This window comes from Telmatherina bonti (assembly GCF_933228915.1).
Source record: "Telmatherina bonti genome assembly, chromosome: 19".
Classification (NCBI taxonomy): Eukaryota; Metazoa; Chordata; class Actinopteri; order Atheriniformes; family Telmatherinidae; genus Telmatherina; species Telmatherina bonti.
Window position 1 is genome coordinate 32,303,028 of NC_136617.1, and position 24,588 is coordinate 32,327,615.

The 24,588-nt window shown below is 40.7% G+C and overlaps 1 protein-coding gene across 1 annotated transcript in view; it reads left to right on the forward strand.

The window, feature by feature from the left end:
* Positions 1-14,747: 14,747 nt before the first annotated feature.
* LOC306770217 (septin-7-like) overlaps positions 14,748-24,588 on the forward strand; it is a 34,826-nt gene continuing 24,985 nt past the window's right edge. Inside the window, exon 1 of the mRNA XM_079259054.1 lies at positions 14,748-14,844. Within this exon, the coding sequence (XP_079115180.1) occupies positions 14,835-14,844 (10 nt within the window). The 5' untranslated portion in view covers positions 14,748-14,834. The remainder of the gene's footprint in view (positions 14,845-24,588) is intronic.

Genomic DNA, 24,588 nt, shown 5'->3' on the forward strand with positions numbered 1-24,588 from the left:
GCGCCACCGTGCAGCCCGGAAAACAGATTTGTTGGTCAAAATTTCATGATGCAAAATTCAACCATGTATCAAAATATATCCATTTGTTTCCGATCTGGTGACTAAGAAGGCCTCTGATGTTGCCTTTCACGCGCCTTTAGCTTCAGAACATGATAAACATCACAGTGACACTGCAGGCTAAGTCTGGAAATTTCATCAGTAATTCTTTAAGAATGATCACGTTGGATCTTTTATCTACTACAGCTGATTTAAAGCAAATACGTTGCTTCAGGGAATAAGAATCTAGCAGCAACATATCCAGTGAATCTTAGTACTCATGAAGAGTGAATAAGATACATGCGCGTTTGCCACAGTTTCATTTCATGTGACTTTCAGCTCTGAGTTAAAAGGCAGCATAGTTTTTCCTGCTTACTTGTCTCGACCTTAATGTCTGCAGGAAGAGCATGCTTACAGTACATTCATTTCTAAGTTAATTGGACTCAGTGCAGTGCATCAGCCTGGAGTATGTAGAAAGAGCAGAATATAAACATTTCTTCATTTTACTTTACAGCAGGGTTGCTATCCTGCAGATGTGTGTTGTTACAACAGAAACCTGCAGGGTAACGACCCTCAGGACCCAGAGTTTGACAATCCTGTTTCAGGTGACCACTGGAAGTTTTCCAACATTTCTTTCCGTCCAAGAGGTTTACCATCCAAACACAACATGTAGTGTTTCTTCAGGGACTCTAGATGGTAAATGATCCACGATAACACCACTATTTATTACATCTTCATCACTATGTTGCTAAGAGACCTCTATTTTCACCTGGACATGATGATGAAGACACTTCCTGACAGACTTTCCACGAATCAGAGAGCTTAAACTGACGGTAACGTCCAATCAGGAGCAGCCAAAGATCAACAAGGGATGAGAAAAGCAGAAAAGTAATTATTCTCTATGGCTGGAATAAAGCAAAGAAGACGACGACGAAGAAGATGCACAGTTGCACCAAAAAGCAGCTGAGGTGGCAAACAGAACTGTAGGTAAATGAAGAAAAAGTGTAGATGTGTAAATAGTTTGTGTTGTGTGTTTCAAAGCCAATACATTTCCTGGAAAGCTGAGGCTTTGAGAGAATGATCTGCAGATGTAAAAATGGCCTGGTCGCCTTAATAAGGTGATAAAGCGGCAGTGAGTGTAAATCACAGCATCATCATTCTGTTTCATGTCAGCAGTGATGCTGCTGAAGTCACATTTACATCTCTAGTAAATGTTTTATGTTTTCTGCCTTACATTATTAAAAGCTTGTGGTTTTCACTTATTAAATCTCTCAATCTACATTTTTTTTCTCCAGTGAGACGGTGAAAGTTGCACCTACAGTCAGACGTTACATGAAGTCTAAGTGAGACTTTTAGTTTTCCAGGCTCTGCTCTGGGAGGAAAAGCCCACTTTCTTCTCCTCCGTAATGAGCTGTTGCCGTGGATGAAAGGCACCTCCTCCTGCAGCTCTATTCATTATACCCTCATACATACCAACCACGCCTCTGTGTCCGTGTAGTTCATGCAAGAGTGCATGTGCACAATCGCTCCCCGAGAGAGACACCCAACAGATACAGTGCATAAAACGAGCAGTGAGGAATCCGAAGTAAATTGGCAACCAGACGATTCTTTGCTGCTGAACTGTGACAAACAGTGTTAATGAAAAACAGAGGGAAGCTTCCATTTGTTGCAACACTTTGCCGCTGATAAGTAATAGACCAGAAGAACACAAACAAACTATGTGCACTCACTTGCCAGTAAAATACACAACGGGCAGATGCATGATGATTTCCGTCTCAGTCAATGAGATGCTAAATGTGTGAGGAAACAAACAGCTCCCCCAGATGATAAAATTAGAATCATTTGAAGATGCTGAATAATAATTCACTTTCCCCAATTTGAAATTAGATTCTTGAAGAGGCCATTTAGAAGACTGATGGCTTTGTTTTGCACTGTCGTTTCCTCTGGATGGCGGAATGAAATTTAATGCTGCTTCATCATGGCCGTTGCCGACTGCACAGACCATTTCCATCCATTGTCGTTGATCATCAGCCACGTTTTGGACTTCTCAGCAAAATAATAATCCAGCATGCGGTCACTGTTTTCACACAATAGAGCAGACTGTTGCATTATTACATATTCCACAGCGACACCTTGTGTTTGCATCATGACATGACAGACAGCGTCACGGGACCGCCACTGCAGCAGCAGCAGCATTACCAACACCAACACCAGCACCACCAGAACTACCACCAGAACCACCAGGACCACCGGAACCAGCAGCAGCAGCAGCATAATGGGTTGTTTTATTGCTACCTGATTTGCAGTCAGAGATGAATATGATATATTGTAACATATACTTAACATCCCCTTTGCCTCTGCTGTGGTAAAACTACACAGTTACGTGTATAAATACATATATAAATGTACTCTGCACAATCACGGTAAATATATACGCCGTTCTTATGACAGCTAAGATAAGTTTAGGAAAAGATTAATCTTTCACTTCACAGATATGATCAATACTTTTAGATCTAACTTTTATCTCAATAGATGTTGATTTTAACTGGTTTGAATCGTTGCTTTTACCAAGGAAACACTGTAGCTCTCTCTCAGACTGAGAGAACCAGCAGAACCAGAACCAGAGAGGGAAACATCCACTAGAACCAGAACAAGAACAAGGGAGGGAAATCTCCATTAGAGCCAGAACCAGGGAGAAAACCCATCACCAGAACCACTGAGAAAATCCACCATCAGAACCAGAACCAGGGAGGGAAATCTCCATTAGAGCCAGAACCAGGGAGAAAACAAAAAACACCATAAGAACCAGAACCACTGAGAAAAACCACCATCCGAACCAGAACCAGTAAGGGAAATACCCACCAGGACGAGAACCAGGGGAAAAAAAACCTTTATTAGAACCAGAACCAGGAAGGAAAACCTCTATTAGAACCAGAACCAGGGACAAAAACCTCTATTAGAACCAGAACCAGGAAGGACAACTATCTCTCTGGTTTTGGTGTGGAGAGGACTAATCCAGGGAGACCATGTCAGATATTTCTAGGTGGAGAATAAACAAGGAGAGAAAAGCGCTGCAGATCTTCATGCAGGATTCTGTGTTTTGGGGAAAAATAAAGCATCAGAAAGCTCAGCAGACGTGAAGCATCCTACACATGCAGCAGTAAAATCGATCCACTGAGCCTCACTCAGCCTCACACACAAACACGGCAGCCTCCAGCTGTGAAATCAGATGAAATGGAGTGTGGCAAAGAGGAGAATGAGCTGGTAAGCTGGCAGCCGAATAAACAAAGCTCCTATTTCAGACACCTGTGTCTCCATGTTCCTGTTATTCCCCAAGAACGGCTGATTTATGTGACGTGTTGATGAAAAGCTGAAAATGAAATAATAACTTTATTCATCATTTGCATCAACAGCTTAACATTAAATTTGCAAACAGTTTCATATCCACACAGATGATGCTGTCATGTATGGAAGCCCAGAGCTGCCAAGATTAGTTCTGATTGTTTTACTGCGATAATAAGTCGATCTATGAGCGGTTAATGCGGAGCCCATCCGGTACCATCAGCAGAAAGTAAAGTAATCATGTATGCGAAGTGTGAATGACCAAGCTGGTGAAGGATGAGGAACACAGGTGGCTACAAAGAGGAATGGGTTTTATTTACCAAAAATAGCATTTTGACTCAAGAAGAGGACAACTAAACAAAACCTAAATAAAAGGCCTAAGATAAATATAGATAAGTTTAGCAGATTAAGAAACCAAACAAAACCAACTGATCTAACAAATAAGAAACAAAGAAGAACTTCAATCCTGGCTGATCAGAGCAGCAGAAACTAACAAATAAACTTAACAAATATACTATCACGAATAATGTTAATTTAATTATGACACACGGTTTAAATTACTTTTTTGTTTTCCTGTTTTGTGTGTTGACCCAGAGTCTTGGTGCCTAGTGGCAGTCAACAAAAGTGAAGAGTTGTCTCTCTTTGAATCTGAAAATCTTCTGATGTCCATTTTGACGTCTCTCAATAATAAGATTTAAGATTAGGAATAAAACGCTGGGCTGTCAGCACCCGATAAAACATGGAGGTCCGTAAAATTCCTTTCTAATTGATTGGACCTGTGTTGCATTCCTTGAAGCCAGGAATTCACAAAACTACATTTTCCTTTTAATGTTATAAGGCGGCTCAGTCAACGTTAAACTTATTCCTTCTAGTGAAAAAACATTTGGGGCTGAATGAGAAATGTTCGGGGCTATAGCTGGGAAAGCCCAGGCCTGGCGACGCCCATGACAATTTAATTATTCAAACAAAACTGCTAATAAAAGAGATCATGTAAACAAACAACCCAAAAGGGAAAAACTACGACCCCCCCCCCGAGGGGGCCGGTTTGGTAGCAGCCCTTCCTGCCCACCGGCTTGTCTCAGGGTTCGCTCCTGCTGAGAGGGTCTTGGCTGCAGCCGGGAGAATGTGTTGGATATTGGGCGGGGTTGGACATCCAACACTGCCCCCTCAAGGTTTGGATTGGATTCGACCTAACTCTAACCCTAACCACTTGATACCTTGATACCCAATTGATGTCAAACTCATTCCATTTGACATCCAACCACATCTGTTTCTCTGTATATCCTGCAGGTTTTCATTCCCACTTCATTGTGTGTGTTTTTGTTAGGTGTCTCTCAGTCACTTCTTAGGGCCTTATTTGTATCTCAGTTGTTTATTCATAATAAATCTTCAGCCCTACATTTGGGTCCTTCCACCTCGTCCCCTTCGTCCATTTCTTGACACACACACCTTAGACCAACACACAACAGCATGCATGTTATGTTGATTTAAATTATTTTTAAAAAAGTAAAATATGAAAATTTCCTTTTTTATATTGAACAAACTAACAAAGCCGACCCCTTTTCCACCCACCAGCAAACAACAAGGCAAAATAAAGAATATTCACAGCTGCCGACATTCAAACAATCTTTCTATATCTACTATTTAAACAAAGCTCAGGCTGTCAGAATCTCCACAAGGGAATTAAAGTCATATTTGAGTGTTTACGTGATCTTTTCCAGTTAAATATCTGTTCCTGACTGGAATCCAGCTTGCTAATAGGGTGAATTTGTACTGACTATGTTTTGGTTGTGACTAGCAGGACTGCGTCAGACTCACAGCTGATGCTGCACAACGAGAACCTTCATATAAATAATCTAATCCCGTCTTTCTGTGGAGGTCTGGGCATTTTTATTTGTTCTTTACAACAAAGCTGCTGTGAAAGAACAAGCAAATAAGGTTTTATGGCTCTGATAATGGCTCAGCCGTCTCTTTGCTTTCACTTTCTCCAGCTTGCCTTTATTTTACCAGCGTTGGTGGAGGAGGCGAGTTTCAGCCTCCACATATCTGGTTTAAGGAGACGCAGCAGCAAGATGAAGCCATGCCGGTTCCATTCTAACTCTGAGCTTTAATGGGCGCAACATACTATGAACCAGTTTGTAAATGGTAATTATAAACCAGTAGAACCAGATTGGTTTGGTGCAGGAAGAAACAGGAAAAACTGACATTTCTTAGGAAGGCGTCTGTATGTAACAGAAGCAATTGTGTGAAATCAGCTGGGATATCGTCTTGTATCGTATTGAGGCAGAATTTGGGATGTTAAATTCTCGTCCACTGAACTGACATGATTTGTTGTAACAAATGTTGGATTTATCCCTTCTGGTGGAGCAAAACCTTTGCTCCTTGTTGGCAGCAATGGAGGCCAGTTTTGTGCAGTTCCCGCTGTTGGGACTAAACTGGCTCCTACTGACAAAATAGTCTTGTTGAAACTTTATGAAAGAATATAACATTGAGATTATGGAAGACAATATCTACTGAGACACTTGGTTTGACAACAGCAAACCTTCGACAAACAAAGTGCAGCAGAAGTCATAGTGGTGACTCCACTGAGCTGAATCATCACTGAGAATATGTCAGGAGGATTAAATGGTCAGGAATCTAAACTAAAGAGAAGTTCTGGTCCAAGATCCCAAAGGAGGAGAAAAGCTTCTCAATATAAAGACCCAAACTAATTCTGTACTTGTAGAAAAGTTTATCTAAAGTTGGCAGGATAACTTCTTTATTTCAAATTAATGTAGTTTATGTTGTCACTGGATTCAAGCTGATAAAACTCAAATGCCCAAGTGGAAGTTTTCTACATCAAAACCACAATGTTCATGACAATGATAAGGCATTTATACAGCATAGTCTCAATACGCGTGAAGAGGATGTTAAATTCATGAAACTACCAGATTAAAGAAAGGAAATTAAATGGCCAGTAATGCTGAAGAAATGCTGATAAAACCTGCAGTTTGGTTCAATGCTTTGCTAGTTATCAGTGCTTTAAGCTGTACTGGTTGAAGCAGATTAAAGATCATCCTCAGTAAACATAATGGAAATATATTTACTGAGTTCTTTTACAAAATTTACTTTTAACATCAGATGATTATTTGCTAAAATGTCGACATTATTTTTTACTTGTTGATTTCTGTGCCTCCTTTTTTTCATTTTGTGCCCCTGCTTTAAACTGATGAAGATAAGAAATTAGTCTTTAATTTTGAGATAAAATTTCACAGCAGAAAATAACCACAACATTAGTTTCATTGTCTTAATCTTCAGAACAAAAAGTGTGACAAAGGTTTAATATCCCATTATGTTGGACCTGGCTTGTGTGTCAGGGATCGGTCACATTTAACCGCTGATGACATTAATATAGCTGGCTACTTCATAAATGACAAGAATATTTTAAATCAAATGAAAATGAAGTGAAACTAGAAAGAAATGTGCTCTTGTAGATCATTGTTTTTCAACCACTGTGCCGTGACACAGTAGTGTGCCGTGAGAGATCATCAGGTGTGCCCTGAGGTATTACCCAATTTCACCTGATTGGTCTAAAAAGCAGCTCTGTGTTCATCCAAACGGGCCCCAGTGAAAGATATTAAAATTCCTTCTTCTTGTGTTTATCTGATTTCTATTCAAGCGTAAAACTTTGAAACTTTGAAACTTAAAAAAAAAAAAAAAAAAAAAAAGGTTGAAAAATTGTCGATGGATCTTAAACTGCAGTTCGTGATTCAAACCACTAGATGGCGATACTAATCTACCCTATTGTTTAAGATACGGGAAGATTTCAACTTTACGTCCTTAAATATATCATGTTGCCTTAGGCGTGTAAATTTCCGTTTAATACTGGTTTATTTTAGTTTAGGTTATGGTATATATCATCCATTTGTCTAACTTGTTTTTAATTTACAACAGATCTTCGATTAAATGCAACTCTCGCGGAAATTCACGGCTGTTATTCTTCAAACGTAACTTACGCATTTTGCTTTTGTCCGTGTCGTCGTAATCACGTGCGGTACGCCAAAAAACGTGCGTATCTAAGTTTGCTCCCACAAACACTGACTAGCAGTTCTCAGAGAAGCGTGGTGAGGTTCACGGAGGGAATGTCACACGGAGAAACGCTGGCCAGGGAAGTAGACGGGAACGGCGGTATCATGGGTGAGTTTCCTCGGCTTTCCTTGGAAGAAAGCTTCCATTTGTTCTCGGTTTGTGAAGCTGTTTATAGCTTTCCAGAGGGTGGAAACAAAGCGACGGAGTGAGTTTCCTCACTGCAGGCTGGCTGAGCGCTTTTCATAGAGTTTCCCGGTGTTTTAACAAACAATCTGAACCGTAAATGTGATATTTTTTCATGTTGTTGCGTCACCAGCATCGCTGTACACATCGGAAACTGCAGCGGTTTCCTGATCAGTTCATGTTATAAAGCTTTTTTATTATTATTATTGTTTAGGTCAGGGCCGGATTAAAAGTGCAGAGGCCTCTGGGCCCAGAGTGTTCCAGAGGCCCCCTTACCCACCACAACATTGTGAAAATTGTGAATGATACAGTGTGAAACGACATTTCTAACATCTCTCAGCCAATGGTACCAGTAGAAATACACTAGACACTGTGGTGTAACTATCTAGCTTTTATATACATTTTGTTTAATGTCCAAACTGCTGGTGTTTTACCTACATGGGCCCCAAGTGGGCCCCTGGACCTGTGCCCATAATGCCTATTGGATAATCCTGCCTTGATTTAGGTGATGGAGGCTGTTGTCCAAGTTATTGTCAGCTAATGTAATGGTGACGCTTCATCTCTGATCAACTCACCTTTATCAAACATTTTCACACTATTGCTACAATTTAAAACTAAACAAAAAAGTAAAATACAAGATAAAACTAGTAAAAGGGGCAATAAAAACTTGCCTACATGTATCCATTGCTAACATAGCTTAATGAGTAGCATTACATTTATATTACATCTCATATGTTTTTATGCTGTCTTTAGCCATATGATGATGATGTTTACCTTCATCATCACCCCAGCATTCCTTACAGTTGTTATATGTGCTACTTTAGCCTCATGTTTCCTGTTTTTGTTGGTTAATAATAGCCTAAATGTAAACTCTGCTGCTAAAATCACAATCCCTATCTAAGAAAGTTTGGCTGTTTTCTGTTAGTCTGAAAGTTTGCACAGGTTGGTGTTATCTTCCATGTGGTGAAACAGGTCAGTCTGCTGTATGACACGCCGAGCAGCATGTCTGCACAGTTTCAGTGTAACGTCAGCTGCAGATCTGCAACAACAGCCGTAGACATACTTCTCTTTTGAGTAATTGTGTGATCTATGCTGTGCCTTTTAGTCGAGTTGGCTCATTCAATCCAAGTTACTTTACTCATCCGGAAAGTAAAAACACACATTGGTAGAGGAGAAAAGATGTGAAGTCCTGATTGTCAGCATGCAGATTGGTACATATTTATTGATATTATGGGATGTAAGTGGCCTGTTGTCTGCATAGTGGCATTGACGTAGTACAGATGGGCAGGTCAAGCCTTCTGCCAGCCGGACCCAGCATCAGGTGACATGATAGTCTTAATACGACTAAAGCTGAATCCTGTCTGGGTTTGTTGTGGTTCAACAGTTATTTGTAAAATGGCATCACAGGTGAAGGTATTAATATCCTTATTCAATCTCTGTCCCTTGGATCTACCACATGGCCCTACTCTTGTGTTTTAAATAGGCAAGGTGTCAAGATGTAGTGGATCTGTAGCTGCAGGGTGATTTGGATGGTTAGGACAGGGTTTTTCAACCTTTTTTGTGCCTTCCTACCAAGGCACACAACAAACCAAGACTTTTTTAAAGCCCATATTAATCATATAAAACCCTTCTTGTGAAAGTGTTTTGAATAGAAATCAGATAAACACAATAAAAAGGAGTTTTTAATCAACCTGGGCCTGTTTGGATGAACTCAGAGCTGCTTTTTAGACCAGTGTGTTGAAACGAGATAATTTCTCATGGCACACTAGTGGTTGTTTTCGAAGGTTTGCTGTTGTCACAGCGGCAAGAAGGCCACTACTTCTTGATCCCTTAAAGTGGCTTTTAACCTCTGCAGTATGCAGAGTCTGGGCCCAGGGGAGGAATTGGGACGGGGCCCTTCACCACTGGATTTTAAAACCCAAAATGAAAGACTGTGATGGCGTGTCTGCAGCTATGTGACGCCCCGATTAGCTGAATGCATTCCTCTTGTGGAAGGAAAAACCATGTGAAAGACGCTGGAAAAAAGGTTGCTTCATGTGGACACAAACATTTTTCTTTAATAGGATGTAATGGTGTTTAGAAGAAAGAAACTATTATCAAATAAAAACAATGTGCTGACAAATTGCTTGTATTTATGAAGCGTGGAAAACTAGTCAACCTGCAGTAGTACAACCAGAAGCAGCAAAAACAGCTGAAATGGAGACTCATCCAGTGTTTCAGAGTCCCTTAAACCTCCTTTCTCCCTCATTCAGATGAGTTTAAACTCAAACAAGTCATCTTGATCATGTCTACATGATGCCGGCATGCGATTGGCTGATTAGACATTTGTGTTGATAAGAAGTTGTAACGGTGGACCTGATAAAGTAAATTTAATTTGCTCTTTGTCATTGGCTGCTATTGATGTAGAACCTGGTTTAGATAATCCCTCTGTCTGGGTCAAGCTGCTTGTTTAATTATTCCATGTATGTGACAAACACACATCACAGTTGGTTTACATTAAACAAGCTCAGCTAAACGTGTACAACGTAAAAAGTCGTACTGGACCCGTCTGGTTTAGTTTCCTGGTGACACTGTGCATTAAAATCTGCTAAACTACAGAAACAGGAAATTTAAAGGAATCTGCTGGAGCGTTTTGCCCTCTTTTAAGCTCAGCATATTCCCATGTGAGGACAAAAAATCTAATTTGGGGAATTTTTCAGCCATCGTGTGAACGAGGCTGAGATGCATCAACGTAGACATTTGGAAGAATAACAGCACGGGTGACGTATGAAATGTTTGAGGTCGTGGGAAGGGGTTTGCAGCTCTCCCTGCTGTAGGATCCTCTGTCTGGGTTGAGAGTTGTGCCTTCAGGCTGCATGGACATCTTTGTAACCCCAGCTTCCGGCAGCACCAGGCCACATTGTTTCCAGTAGTTTAGCAAACAGCACAGTGCTGCTTTCACTTCTGGCTGACAGCAGCTTTGTATTTGTCTCACATTCGACAGCAGTGCATCGCCTCGTCAGAGCTCCGTTGTGACTTTTATTTGTATTTAACAAAAAAAAAAAAATCAAATTTTTTAAATTGTGAGCAAAAAATCCTGATATTTTATTTTTTTTATTCAATTTCCCACCTCTAGTTTGCAGCATTTACTCATGACAGCCTGCATATGAGACTGTTCTGCTCTTCATCAGCTGTCCAGAGAGCAGGAAGCAGCATGGAGACGATGCAAACCAGCTGGCTGGTAGCCGCTTACAAATGTGTGTGTGTGTGTGGTTACAGTAAAAAAACGAGTGTGTTGACTGGAGGACGCATTAACATAAACACTTAGATTAACGGACGACAGCTCCTGAAAATACCGGAATATCACACAGTAGCTGCCGTTCAGCGTTGGAGCAACACTTTCTTTCAGCGAGGCAGTGAGGTCGACCTCGTTTCATCGTTCTTCACGTCTTTTTATAATTTTTACACACTGAAAACACACAAACAGCCGTTTTACATGACAACATTTCTCCTCCCTTCTGAAACCCCCATTATATATCCACTTCAGAGGATTTTGAGTCCTACGTTAGCTCAGTTTGTCTTTTTGCATGTCTGTCATGTTGAATCAGTGATTTGCTGTTTGTTAGTGATTGGGAAAGTTTGAGTGTCTTTTCTACTATAGATCAGTATCGACAATGTCTATACAAGATTAAAAGTTTTTCATTTCACCTCATGTCCACCGATCAGCTATATTTAATGAAGAATTTCTTTTCCTTAATCGATGGAGTTAAATCAGCTGTGACATAAACCTTTTCATGCATGTAAATTAGAGAAGCAGAGTGTTCAATGTCAGGAACTAATCAATGTTTTAGAGCAGCTGGTGCATGTCTAACAGAAAGAGCATCAGTCTGCCTCTGTTTGGTTCAGTCTGTGTGTTCTGGGCCTCAGTGGCAACGCGTGAAGTGCAACCAGCTGTAGAAAGAACACTGGAGCATTTTACATCTACATGTTAGTCCGTATAGGAAGTTATTATTGTCGGAGTTATTACGAAGTATTGATCTGGTCCGAATGTTGTCCAAATGTTTTAGCACAACTTGCTCAAATTTGACCCCCTTAGCCTCCATGGAAAGTTGTGAAACTTGGCACACACCACAGGTCCTGCTAAAATAGTCATATTCTATGGTCCGCATACACTTCTATGGAGAAATTACTCTACAGCGCCCCCTAGACACGAAAAAAATACCCCAATGAATTGGGTCCACAAAGTCTACTTTGACGTAGGACAATTAAATTCGGCACATGTCTAACGCCTCAAGACAAGCAAAAAAGTCAATCATACACCTGTTGCCATGGCAACAGGTGTATGATTGACAGAGTGTCAATCAGAGTGTCCACCATCTTGGCATTTATGACCATTTCTTTTTTTTTTTTTTTTAACCCATTTTTTCCCCCGTTTGGGCTCATTGTATTTAAACGCACCAGTCTGAGGGGATTATGCGATTGACTCCAAATTTAGCAGGAAGCTTGTGTAGCACCCCAAGACGAGCAAAAAAGTAAATTGAGTGCATGTTACCATGGCAACGGGGTGTCCACCATCTCTGCGTGTATGCCCTTTTTAACACTTTGAGCGCATCGTATTTGAACGAACCAGACTGAGGGCATTGATGTGACTGGCTTCTAATTCAACAGGAAGCTTTGTGACAAGCTGTGGACCAAACGATATTCAAGTCTTTTTAATTGGAGAAAGTGTGTTACTGTGGCAACCCATTGAAAAAAGCCTTCGCGCCATGAAATACGGTTTACTCATATCTCAATGGCAATATTTATCACAAGCTCTGTAGTGCTAAAGTGTGTCTGTAACGTGTCCTGAGACGACGTTGACATGAAGTGGTGCTTTTACAAATAAAGCTGAATGGAAGTCACTTCTGACCTTAATGGCAGAAAAATCTGTTCTGTATTGATCAGTATTTTTCACCAAATAGTTTGATGTCCGATTAGGAACCACAAAAAGCTTCAAGTCTTTACTAAGATGCTATGTTTTAATGGTTTTGCTATGTTTATTAGCTTTTTATTTCTCAGCATCCACATGTTTATGCGTGCTGCATACTTTCTAGGCTGATTTATTTTTATCGCGACAAAACCACGACAAAGTTTGTAGATTTTATTGATCTGCAGCATTTCTGGCTTTTTAAAACCCGTCATCACTGTCCTGACTTAGACTGCTGCTCTTCAGTCTTTTATCAAAAGTTTCTTTTTTAACTGCTAGGTGTTATAATTTCTTTAATAATAATATTCAAAAACTGCATTTTTGTATTGATTTTTCCCTCTTAAATCAAATCCTTTTCTTTTACTGAAAAGTTGCATGTTTTATGTGGAAGTAGATCATTTGTATTCTGTCTATCAACCCTTCTCTGCATGTGTTTGGCTTTATATTTATTTTTCTATGTATTTTGTAATGATTAAAATGGGTTTTACTAATTGTTTTCTGTCTGTATTTTGTTCTTCTGCCTCCTGGACCTGTTGCCAACTCTGATGGTCATCCTGACTACCTTTCTGGTCTCCATCCCAGCTGTAAGTACTCCTCTTATTTCTAATCAGCGTGAAGGCATCTGCAACACAAACATAGAAACTCAGACTCATTGTTTTCTGTTCATGAAATAATTTAGAAATACACTTTGTTTTTTAAATCTTGCTTCTTGTCATTAATCTGCACAAACCAACTGTGGATGCGGTTACATCGTGTTTCTAAATCCTGAATCGATTTTCTGAACGAATCTATTTTCCATGAGGTTTACATGGAAAACAGGCTTGTTCGCCTTAATTACTTAATTCTGCTTTAGATCTGGGGGTTCTGAATGATGAACTGCCCCTTCTGCTTGTTTTCTTTTCCAATACATATATAACAGAATATTATTGCATAGAATATAACATAGAACCGTTATAGTTAGATAAATAACATAGAATATGATAAGAACCATTTTTGCTTTGATTTCGATTAATAATTTTGAAGAAAGCAGCTCGACACAAGCAGACAACTTCCCTGTTTCCAGCAGCTGAGGATGAGAAGGGAGTTGCAGAAACGGGAGGCCAAGGATGTACGGCACCGCGATGGAACAGAGTAGCGAGCATGCACAGAACGACCTGGATTAACTTGAGCGGAATGAACATTTACATGATAGCGTAGTTAATCTGTTGGGATTTATATTCAGAATAAACCAACCTCTTGTTTGAAATACAGTTTAATTCCGATTTGTCGTTTTAATTTGGAATTAGGTGTTGACATGGTCATTTTTCTCTTTAAAGTGGATTTAAATTTTATTCAGAATTAAAACTCGTGTAAATGTGGCAGATGTGACCTGAAGATTAAAAATGACTTCAAGCTCAGTTGATCCTGATATGTAGGAAAGTTCAGTCTGTCTGTCGGACCAGTCAACACGGGGTAGAAGCCCCGTGTTGTCGGGGTTGTTTCGTCAAAGGACAACATTTTCTTTGTGGCCTTTTGTACTTTATTAAATCATTGTTGGCAGGTTTCCACCCAGCTAAACGATGTGGTCTGACTGAAGTCTTCTGGACGGACGGATTAAAAGAGAAAAGAAATTAAAGCAGGAATCAAATTAAAGATTTTTGTTTGATAATTACGTTTTAATGCTAACTCTTTCAGTAATAATTTGCCACATGCTTCTCAAAGAGAGGCTCATTTTTAGGCTGTAACTGCACATGTTCTTTCCATCTTTGCATTGATTCTTACATAAGCAAATATGTTGATGTTAACGTATTTCTGTCTGGTTGGAAAAGCCATTATCCTTTTCTGCTTCTTGTGGAAATGGACGAAGTCATTCCTGCTGGAATAATTAGAATTACAGGAGAATGAGTACTTTTTTCTTACCAACAGTAACAAATATTGGTTGTCTGTGTAAAACCAACCAAACTGCCGGTAAAGAATTAAATAATGTAAAAATACTGAGATATTTCTGTCTTCATCAGTCCTGTGATGTGGTTTAGCAGGACTCTGACAACATAGATGCTTAGTTTTTTTTTCAACATATGTAGTAATGGCATATACATGAATGAGGTGTCTGTTGTCAGAAAGCTGAATGCGTAAATGTAGTAATCCCTTCGGCTTATACTCATTTTCCCGTGTTTTTAATCAACAGCAACAGAAGAACCTGGAGGGTTACGTGGGATTCGCAAATCTTCCCAACCAAGTTTACAGAAAATCAGTGAAGAGGGGTTTTGAGTTCACACTTATGGTCGTGGGTAAGTAATTCCTCTTCATACAGGACTTTAACCGTTAAAATCCAGCAATTTTATTTTGGTATAAAATGGATATTATGGATAAAAGATGTGTTTTAGACAGAATGTTGGACCAGATTGCCTTTACTGAACCCTCACTGATGTAACTGGAGCGTTATTGTTTGAGTATCAAGTGTTTCCCCTGCCATTACATAAGAGGTCATGAAAACCAAGAAGGTCAAGATAATTTTATCCTCCTTTGTATATCACGCATGCCAAAGTCAAAATCACTGGTATAATCTGCTACTAGAGAACGGTATGGCTTCTAAGATAAGTTACATTAGTGACTGGTCAGAAATAAGTGTTTACTTATTCTATAGTTATGATTGTTGCCTGGAATGGTATAAACCATCCACAGCTCAGACATTTAGCTTTCCTATGGTGTGTAACGTAGGTACTTGGAAGGTAGACTGATTAAATACATATTTATTTGTCATCTTCCACTTAGGTTACATTTTTTTTCCTTCTTTATACAGTGGTACGATAATGGAAGGATTAGTGTTTCTGTATTTACAAGTAGGAGTAAAATTCAACCCTGATTTTTCCACTTGAGTGTTCTTTTTGAAAAGGACATTTCCGGTCATGTCGAAGCCATGGCAGCTGGTTTAAGTGGAGGAACCTTACCTGAACAGGAAGCTGCTTGAAATGTCGCTTCCGGTCCTCCAGTTTCAAGGAGACAATCTCCAAGGAAAGTTTTGTTTGTGCAGTTTGTGGAGTTTCCCCCGCTGTGCACGCTCAAAAGAGGTGGTTATTTTGTGTGCAGTGTGTAATTAGAACAGCAGGGTTGTTGGCAAAGTGGCATACTTGTTTCACGACAATAGATGAAGCATCAGATAGTCTATCCTTTACGGAAGAATTTTAAAATGCAGCTACTCGCTCAGGACACCAAGAAGAATTTATGAGGCGCCTTGGAATTTATAGAGAAATATTCCAGACACTATGAAGTATGGAGTACACAGGTTTCCAGTTTTCTGTAAATGGCAGTGGACGGGGTGGAGGTTGCAAAAAGAAGCAGGAAAATATATAAAACATTAGGTATTAAACTGAGAGCTTTTTTTTTTTTTTTTTTTTCTTTTGGTGCCCAACCACAACTTATCACATCCTGAAAAGAAAAACAAAGGATTCCTTTCATGATCGCATTTTTCCACCTTTCTAATATTGGGCTGGACCTCATTTTCCCTCCAGAACATCTTTAACAAAGTGTTGGAAACATTCCTCAGAGATTTTGCTCCATTTGACATGAATTATCGCAGTTGCTGAACATGGATGATGAGAATCTCCCGTTCCACCTCATCACCATGAGAATCTCCCATTCCACCTCATCACCATGAGAATCTCCCGTTCCACCTCATCACCATGAGAATCTCCCGTTCCACCTCATCACCATGAGAATCTCCCGTTCCACCTCATCACCATGAGAATCTCCCGTTCCACCTCATCATGATGAGAATCTCCCGTTCCACCTCATCATGATGAGAATCTCCCGTTCCACCTCATCACCATGAGAATCTCCCGTTCCACCTCATCACCATGAGAATCTCCCGTTCCACCTCATCACCATGAGAATCTCCCATTCCACCTCATCACCATGAGAATCTCCCGTTCCACCTCATCATGATGAGAATCTCCCGTTCCACCTCATCACCATGAGAATCTCCCGTTCCACCTCATCACCATGAGAATCTCCCGTTCCACCTCATCACCATGAGAATCTCCCATTCCACCTCATCACCATGAGAATCTCCCGTTCCACCTCATCACCATGAGAATCTCCCATTCCACCTCATCACCATGAGAATCTCCCGTTCCACCTCATCACCATGAGAATCTCCCGTTCCACCTCATCACCATGAGAATCTCCCGTTCCACCTCATCATGATGAGAATCTCCCGTTCCACCTCATTACCATGAGAATCTCCCGTTCCACCTCATGATGAGAATCTCCCGTTCCACCTCATCATGATGAGAATCTCCCGTTCCACCTCATCATGATGAGAATCTCCCGTTCCACCTCATCACCATGAGAATCTCCCGTTCTACCTCATCACGATGAGAATCTCCCGTTCCACCTCATCATGATGAGAACCTCCCGTTCCACCTCATCATGATGAGAATCTCCCGTTCCACCTCATCATGATGAGAATCTCCCGTTCCACCTCATCACCATGAGAATCTCCCGTTCCACCTCATCACCATGAGAATCTCCCGTTCCACCTCATCATGATGAGAATCTCCCGTTCCACCTCATCACCATGAGAATCTCCCGTTCCACCTCATCACCATGAGAATCTCCCGTTCCACCTCATCACCATGAGAATCTCCCGTTCCACCTCATCACCATGAGAATCTCCCGTTCCACCTCATCATGATGAGAATCTCCCGTTCCACCACATCATGATGAGAATCTCCCGTTCCACCTCATCATGATGAGAATCTCCCGTTCCACCTCATCATGATGAGAATCTCGTGTTCCACCTCATCACCATGAGAACCTCTTATTCCACCACATCCCAAAGTTGCTCTGCTGGATGTAGGTCTGGTGACTGTGGAGCCGTTGGAGGACAGTGAACTCATCGTCATGGTGGAGATGATGTGAGCTTTGTGACATGGTGCATCATCCTGCTGGAAGTTTCCATCAGAAGATGCTACACTGTGCTCAGAAAGGGATGGACATGGTCTGCAGCAGGACTCAGGTAGGCTGTGGAGGTTAAACCAGGTCATGTTGGTACTAAGGGGACCAAAGTGGGACCAGAAAACCTCCCCCCACCATTCCACCAGCAGCAGCCTGAAGCGTTGATCCTGACGGCAGGATGGATCCATGTTGTCATGATGTTTCCAGCAGATTCTGATCCTACCATGTGAATGTGGAGCTGAACTGGAGACTCATCAGACCAGCAACGTTTCTCCATCTTCTATTGTCCAGTTCTGGTGAGTCTGTGTGAATTGTAGCCTCAGTTTCCTGTTCTTACAGACAGGAGGGAACCCACTGTGGTCTTCTGCTGCTGGAGACCATCTGCTTCCAGGCTGGACGGGTTCAGAGATGATGTTCTGGAGATACTGGATGGAACCAGTTCTTACTGGACTTCCTGTTTTCTTTCCATCATCTCCAACCACTCTGACCTCTGACATTAACCAGACCTTCTGGTCCAGACAAACTGCTGCTGCTGGATGTTTTCTCTTCTTCAGACCTTCTCTGGAAACACTGGAGATGTTTGTGTGTGAAAATCACACACAAACGACTTTTCAGTAGATTCTGAAATACTCTGAACGTCTCAGGTTGATGTTATTCAACTCAGAGCAATCAGAAATCCAAGGATTGCCAGTCCATTTTTTTTTATGTTGTTTTAAATCTTGTTTCTGTATCAATATTCTTTTGAAAAAAAACAACAACTTGTAATCCAGAAACCTAAAGAGTTCATTCTACTTCTGTTAGGGTCATTATTGCTGCATTTTACAGGTGTCAGTAGCAGATTAATTGGGTTTTATCATATTGAATGGTCCTAACACCAGGATGTGTCAGCGTTCTGTAATAATGGTGTTTAAAGGTTGAAGGGTGCACTTTTCATTCCAGTTGGTCTATACTGGGGAAAGTACACACAAGCGTGTGTGAAGAGGGGTGGGGCTAACTTTTAGCTAGCAGGCAGAAGAAAGTGGGCCAGAGCCATTTGTTAGTCAGTCAATATTTGGCAGTGATTTCCATGTTGGCAGGATCTGACCTTGTTGGCTACTGCAGCCAGAGCTCTTTTTGTGTCGGTCCTGATCGACATAGAGTTTAATGAGCTCTGCAGTTTTCTTTTTGGACAGAAAGGCATCACAAACAGGAGGGATAGAAGAAGGATGAGATCTGACAGAAAGCAGTAGGGTAATTGATGGTGATCCCACTAGTAAGATACAGCTCTGTGAAATAGAGGGTACCTCTTATTTCACGTCCAAAGTTTACCTTTCAGACACCCCAAAAAATCTGAAAATTAGAAAATGCAACCTTAGATTTAGATTGTGAGGCATGTGACGTGTTTGTTTAAAAGATACTCAGACAACCTGTAGAAACCTGTAGTTTATGTATAAATACTCAGAGTACACCATTACCAGTTCTATCAGAGGGTCAGTAGCAGCCAGGTGCTGTTAATCAAAGCACTGACAAACTGATCAGTCTCAGCTCCTCTATAGTCCCGAGCTGGTTCGGAGTCAGAGCCAGAATAAGCACCGCTTTTTTGGCTTTCGACTGCTTAAACACCAGTTTCTGGCTCTGAAAACTGGTTTAATTCAGGCACCAATTCTTTGCTGGGCTAGAGGTGAGAGCCGCTTCCTTCTACGTGCATCAGCAGCTGGGTTACCTGGCCAACATAAGAACGTTGAAACATGGACCAACATGCTCATACCAGCGAAGAAATGGACTCCAAGAACAAGTAGAATTGGTCCGAGGAGGAGACTCTGTGTTTTCCGGTAGTCCCTGCAGATCCAAGGTAAATTGGACGTACATTTAAGTTCATATCTAATGGTTATATTTTATGAAGAAAATGACTGAAATGCAAAAAGCTGAACGTCCATAACTTTTTGTGAGTAGTGCATGTTTGCAAAGCTGCGTCTAAAGGAACAATAAGACCTCTGGAGCAATGTTCTTTGGACAGACGAGACAAAAATGGACATGTTTGGTCAGAATGTACAATAAATAACACTTCCCACTGTCAGCATAGCAGTGGACAGATGATTGTCTGACCATAAACTTCTGGATACCGAAGTACTCTAGAGTCTGGTCTGAGTCCATTTGTCCAACAGCTAAAGTTGGTCTGAAACTGTCTCATGCAACAGGACAAGGATCCAAAGACAGCAGCAGATCTCAGCCTGCTGGGACCTCCCGAGAGCTGCAGAAACTCATGCTGCAAACCTCACTGATTCGAAGCAACGTCGAGAAGAAGAGTGAAGCCAATTTTGTTTTTAAAGAATTTATTTCAAACTAAAAAAAAAACAAAGTTTAAAACAGAACAAATAGTCATTACAACAAACAAAGCAAGCTTCTTAGTTGGAAAAGGGTCTAGGAAGAATTTGAACACTTATCTAGTCCAATACCCCCTCATAAATAATACCCTAACATTTTACAGGATCTCTGAGAGGTAATGGAAATTATATTACATTACAATAAAGCTTAAACAGTAAATAATGGTAATACACACGATAAATCACAATATACAATATACATTAATTTAAATACATATTTGCCTCATAACTTTTAAGTATCTCATCTTTTATCATTTGTTTAAATTTTCCTATTGACTGACATGATTTCCTCCACAACCATGAGAGAGACTGACAACGTCATCCAGAAAATCAGAACTTCCAGCTCATTGCTGCTGAAGGAGCTCATGCAAGCCACAGTCCTGAGCCAAATGCAGCTCTCAGACACTGTTTCTGCATTTGGCTCGGTGTTTAAGAGGAAAATATTTGATCTGAAGTTGTATTTAGCACACCACTTTTAATGTCTCAACATGTAAGACCGTAGAATCAGAACAGGCATCTCCTTGCTTGTATTTTTTATTTCAAAGTAAATCAGTCAACTCATCAGTCAGGATGTTAGCTTCTCATTTAATAATTTAGTTGAAATTTTGATACTAAACACATGCTACTTTCTGTATCCTGAAACGTCCTTCTTTGCGGAGATTTCTAACACTTTCTTCTTGGAGTGGGACACTAAGCCAAGCCCGCTTAGCAGCCAGCTCACTTCCTTTAAAGGAAATTTCCAGCAGCTGTGTAAACCACGGGGGTTTATTCAAAAGCACTTCCACTACATGCAAGAGGCTGGTGGAGGGGAAGCAGGAACAGTTTGACTTTACAGAGAAAAAGAGCTCTCTCTGTTAACTCCTTTTCCAGGTTTCAGTACATGATGCTGAACGTAGCCTGCTGATCTTTGAAAAGGGAAATTCTGAGTGCTGAACATAATCGCCTGAAATCCATCATCTTGTCTGTTTATGGATGGGGCTTTCCCTTCAAACATGGGCAGACTGGAGAAGTACAAGTCCAGAGCAGCAACAAAACCAAGCAATTTGTGTACAGAGAAGTGTTTTCTCTGTCAGAACAGAAAACCCAATCAGTCAAATTATGCTCATATTCATCATTTGTTTTGGTTTCATGATAAGTGCCAGAAAAGCAAATGGCCGCTTTAAAACTCTTTTCATTCATTTTACTGATGATTCATTTGGAAAATAATAATACTGTTGTGTAAAATCCAGGTTTTCTGGAGCCGTGCCTTCCATGTTCCACCCGCTCACCATCATACGTTGGTTTGGTGTTAGTATGAAGTGTTTGTGCATCAACCTTCTACATTTTCCATAAACTCCACCCAGAAGTTGAATTCCCAAACTCCTTGAGAAGAGTGTGAGCTGTGCTGTCCAGTTCTTATATGGGAGAGTTTTTTCCTGTGACCCTTCCAAACAAGCCATACTGGTACAATCTGTTTCTAACTGGACTGTGATGATTTTTTACTTTTTACATTCTAACGGAGCCTGTAGAGTCTGACATGGAGCTCTTGGTTTCCCTGAACAGTGCATGGTCTGAAGTTGGGCTCGGCTTGGTGGGACGTCCACTCCTGGCAGGATTGTCAGCTGTCTTAAATGTCAGCTGTGCTAGATGTGCGTAGTTTGAAAACACCCTCATAACTCTTTCCAGTTTGTAGCACCAAGATCTTTGAAGATGTCTTTCCTCCTTGACCTTGTGTTAACACAGACCTGAAGAGCAGAAAACAACAAACATTCTGCTTTTACAGAAACTCAATGATGGATCCATCAGGTTAGTTTGATCAGCAGCGATCAATAAACATTTACTTTATAAAATTCTTCAGTTTGAGACTGCAGTAAAAACGGATAGAACAACTTGGGTATGTGCATTACTGAGTTTTAATGCATGTCTGGTTGTTCTAGATTCTGCGTTGTGCATTAAATCTGTCATGCGCATGTCCTTCATGTTTACTCCTTACATGTGTGCTAATTCTTCCTTACCTGCTGCAAAAGGTGTTAACAACAAATAATTAATCATAAAGGTTCCTCAATATCATTGTTTTATGTAAAAGATCCGGTCTGAACCATCACGGGAGGTCAGCACAGCTTGCACATGGAACAGAAACAAAGTCATTTGATATGAAATGGGTCATCCATCTTGTGAAATCAGTCAGAATCTTCATCAGTAAAAAAGGATGAAGTGACTTTTCATGGATTCAGTTTTCTGCTGGGACAGAGACGATGCTAACTTCAGATTTTTAATCTGGCATGAGAGACAACTTTTGCTTTAATGCATTGTGGTTTTAAAAAAAAGTTCATTCCACTGATTGATCTGTTTGTATTTCTTTGATCATTTTACAGCATCAGTTAAATGTGTAAAAGATGTTTACACATTTACAGTTATTGAAAATGAAAAATATTCCAGATAATCATAAACTCGTGGATACTTTTTGGACAGTGATTGTACCAAGTGGATCTGTGATGGTGACATGGTCTGAGTAGACCTTCGCCAGACTTATGGTTTGATTAGATTTGCAGAGCTTTTGTTGGTTCTTTCGGGGATTCATGACCCCCTCCTCATCCAAACAGGCAATTACAACTTCAGCCAAAAATGATCGGCATCCTCTCTGAACCCGCCATCGTAAATTTAAGCTTGATGAGTCTGGTTTCTGTGGAACCAGAGCTTCTTGGCTTTTATCTTCTTACACTGAGCCGAGACTTTGACCCGGAGCTCGCCACCTCTTCGGTCCTGCTGTTCTTGTCATCTCTGAACTGCCCAAAACTAAGCTGACATTTTTATCGCACACATTTCGCTCCACACACACACACACACACACACACACACACACACACACACACACACACACACACCCACGTTTCCCTTTCAGCCTTACAGAAATGTTTACAGTCATCTCGCGTGTATAATCACAAACTGGTTATAATTCCAGTTCAGACTAAATGTCGCTCTTCCTGCTTAGGAAAACATTCATGACTGTGAGCGTGGAGAGAGAAGGAGCCCTTTGTGTGATGTTTTTCTTCTTTTTGCCATCTTCTCTTTTCATGGCGCGTTGAGTGGGTGAGCTGCTGGCAGCTGTGGCCCATGCTGGACACGAACACTTGTAAAGGTCAGAAGCAGCTCCAGCTGCAGTGCCAGCCTGGTTTATGACTGCCTCTTCCTCACACTGGAACTTCTGTTCAACTGCTCCTTGTTGGCTTCCACTCCCCACCCAGTCTTAACAAGCTCTCTGCTGAGCGCTTTGGTTTACCACAGTCACACCGTCCATGTTTCATAGCCATATAGCAGGTCCGCTCTCCATCACTACCTTTAATTACAGTCCAAACCACCAAATATTTCAGATATTTCAGAAAATATCACATTTGGTGAGTTGTCTAAACAAAAAGGCAGCTGATGACAAAACCTCCGAAGTAAAAATACTCTTGCAGCCACTTTATTAGCTTCACATTTCATAAGATAACATTATAAAGAGCAAGGAAACTGATGTTAGACGGGTGTTGGCTCTGGTTAAACTGCTGTGAATTAGTAGTTTGCCGAAAATGGTTCTGAGACTCCAGAACCAGAGCCGCATCTGTCTAAAAGCACTAAAGTTGTGTTCACACCTGACAGTTGACGAGACTCTGTTCTGTTGGGGTTGCAACATTCAGCTGGTCCGACTTTCCTTTCACACAGCACATTGTTGTTTCACTGTTTCTTTATGTCTTAACTTAAATTATGGGTTATTTCTTGTGTATCCTGTACAACACCATGGTTTTCCCCTGTAGATGTTTAAAATGCTTTATAAATACAGTTATATCAATATCAATAACTACAAAAACACAACAATGCATAAATACTTACATATACACATCCATGCATGTCTCTACATAATTTAGTTGCTATCTTTGCATTACTTTGCATAAAACATTCATATTTATCTTTACTGCTCCCCCCCTCCGGTTCACATGGTCTGCACCACCAGCTCTTGAGCAGGTGATTGGGCCTGTGTCCCTTCTTTAGCTCCTGTGGCCAGCCAAGAAAACAAGATGTAATGAGTGCCATTACCTGCTGAGCATTTAAATTTACACAAAGTTGAAATGTATGACAATGTTTTAAATATATAAATACTAATTAAAATTGTCTTCACAGAGGAAGGATGGCCAAAACAATTTTCCAATAAAACAATCAATCAGTGTGCTTACTCCTTGCCATCATTCAACATGAACTATGAAGCCATAGTTGATGATGGAACAAGTGGCAACCTGCGGCGGTAAAAAGTGAATCCAATGCGGAAGTGCATAAAACTGTAGTTCCCCCTTCATCCACTAGGGGCTCCAAAACAGGGCAAATCCCCATAGACTCCCATGTTAAAAAGACCAACTTCACAGCAGAAATAAACATGTTTACAGTCTGGTACTAAAATCCATTTTCGAGAGATAGATCAGGTTTACCTTCATGACAACTGTGGAGAGGGGAGTGAATTTTTTTTCTAGCTCACCCGTTTAAAAGTAATTTAATCTAGAAATTCTGCGTATTAATGGGCTCGTCCTTTTGATTGACAGGTACCCGATCTCCCGCTTCAAGTGGGAAGAACGAAGAACAACCGTGGTTTTTAGCCGGTTAACAACATGACTTAGCTTTAGTCCACTTACTTCTGTAAGATGGTTAGCTCCTGTTATCTCAAGGTTAGCTCGGGAGTTCGCTCAATGTCAATCATCCAGCATG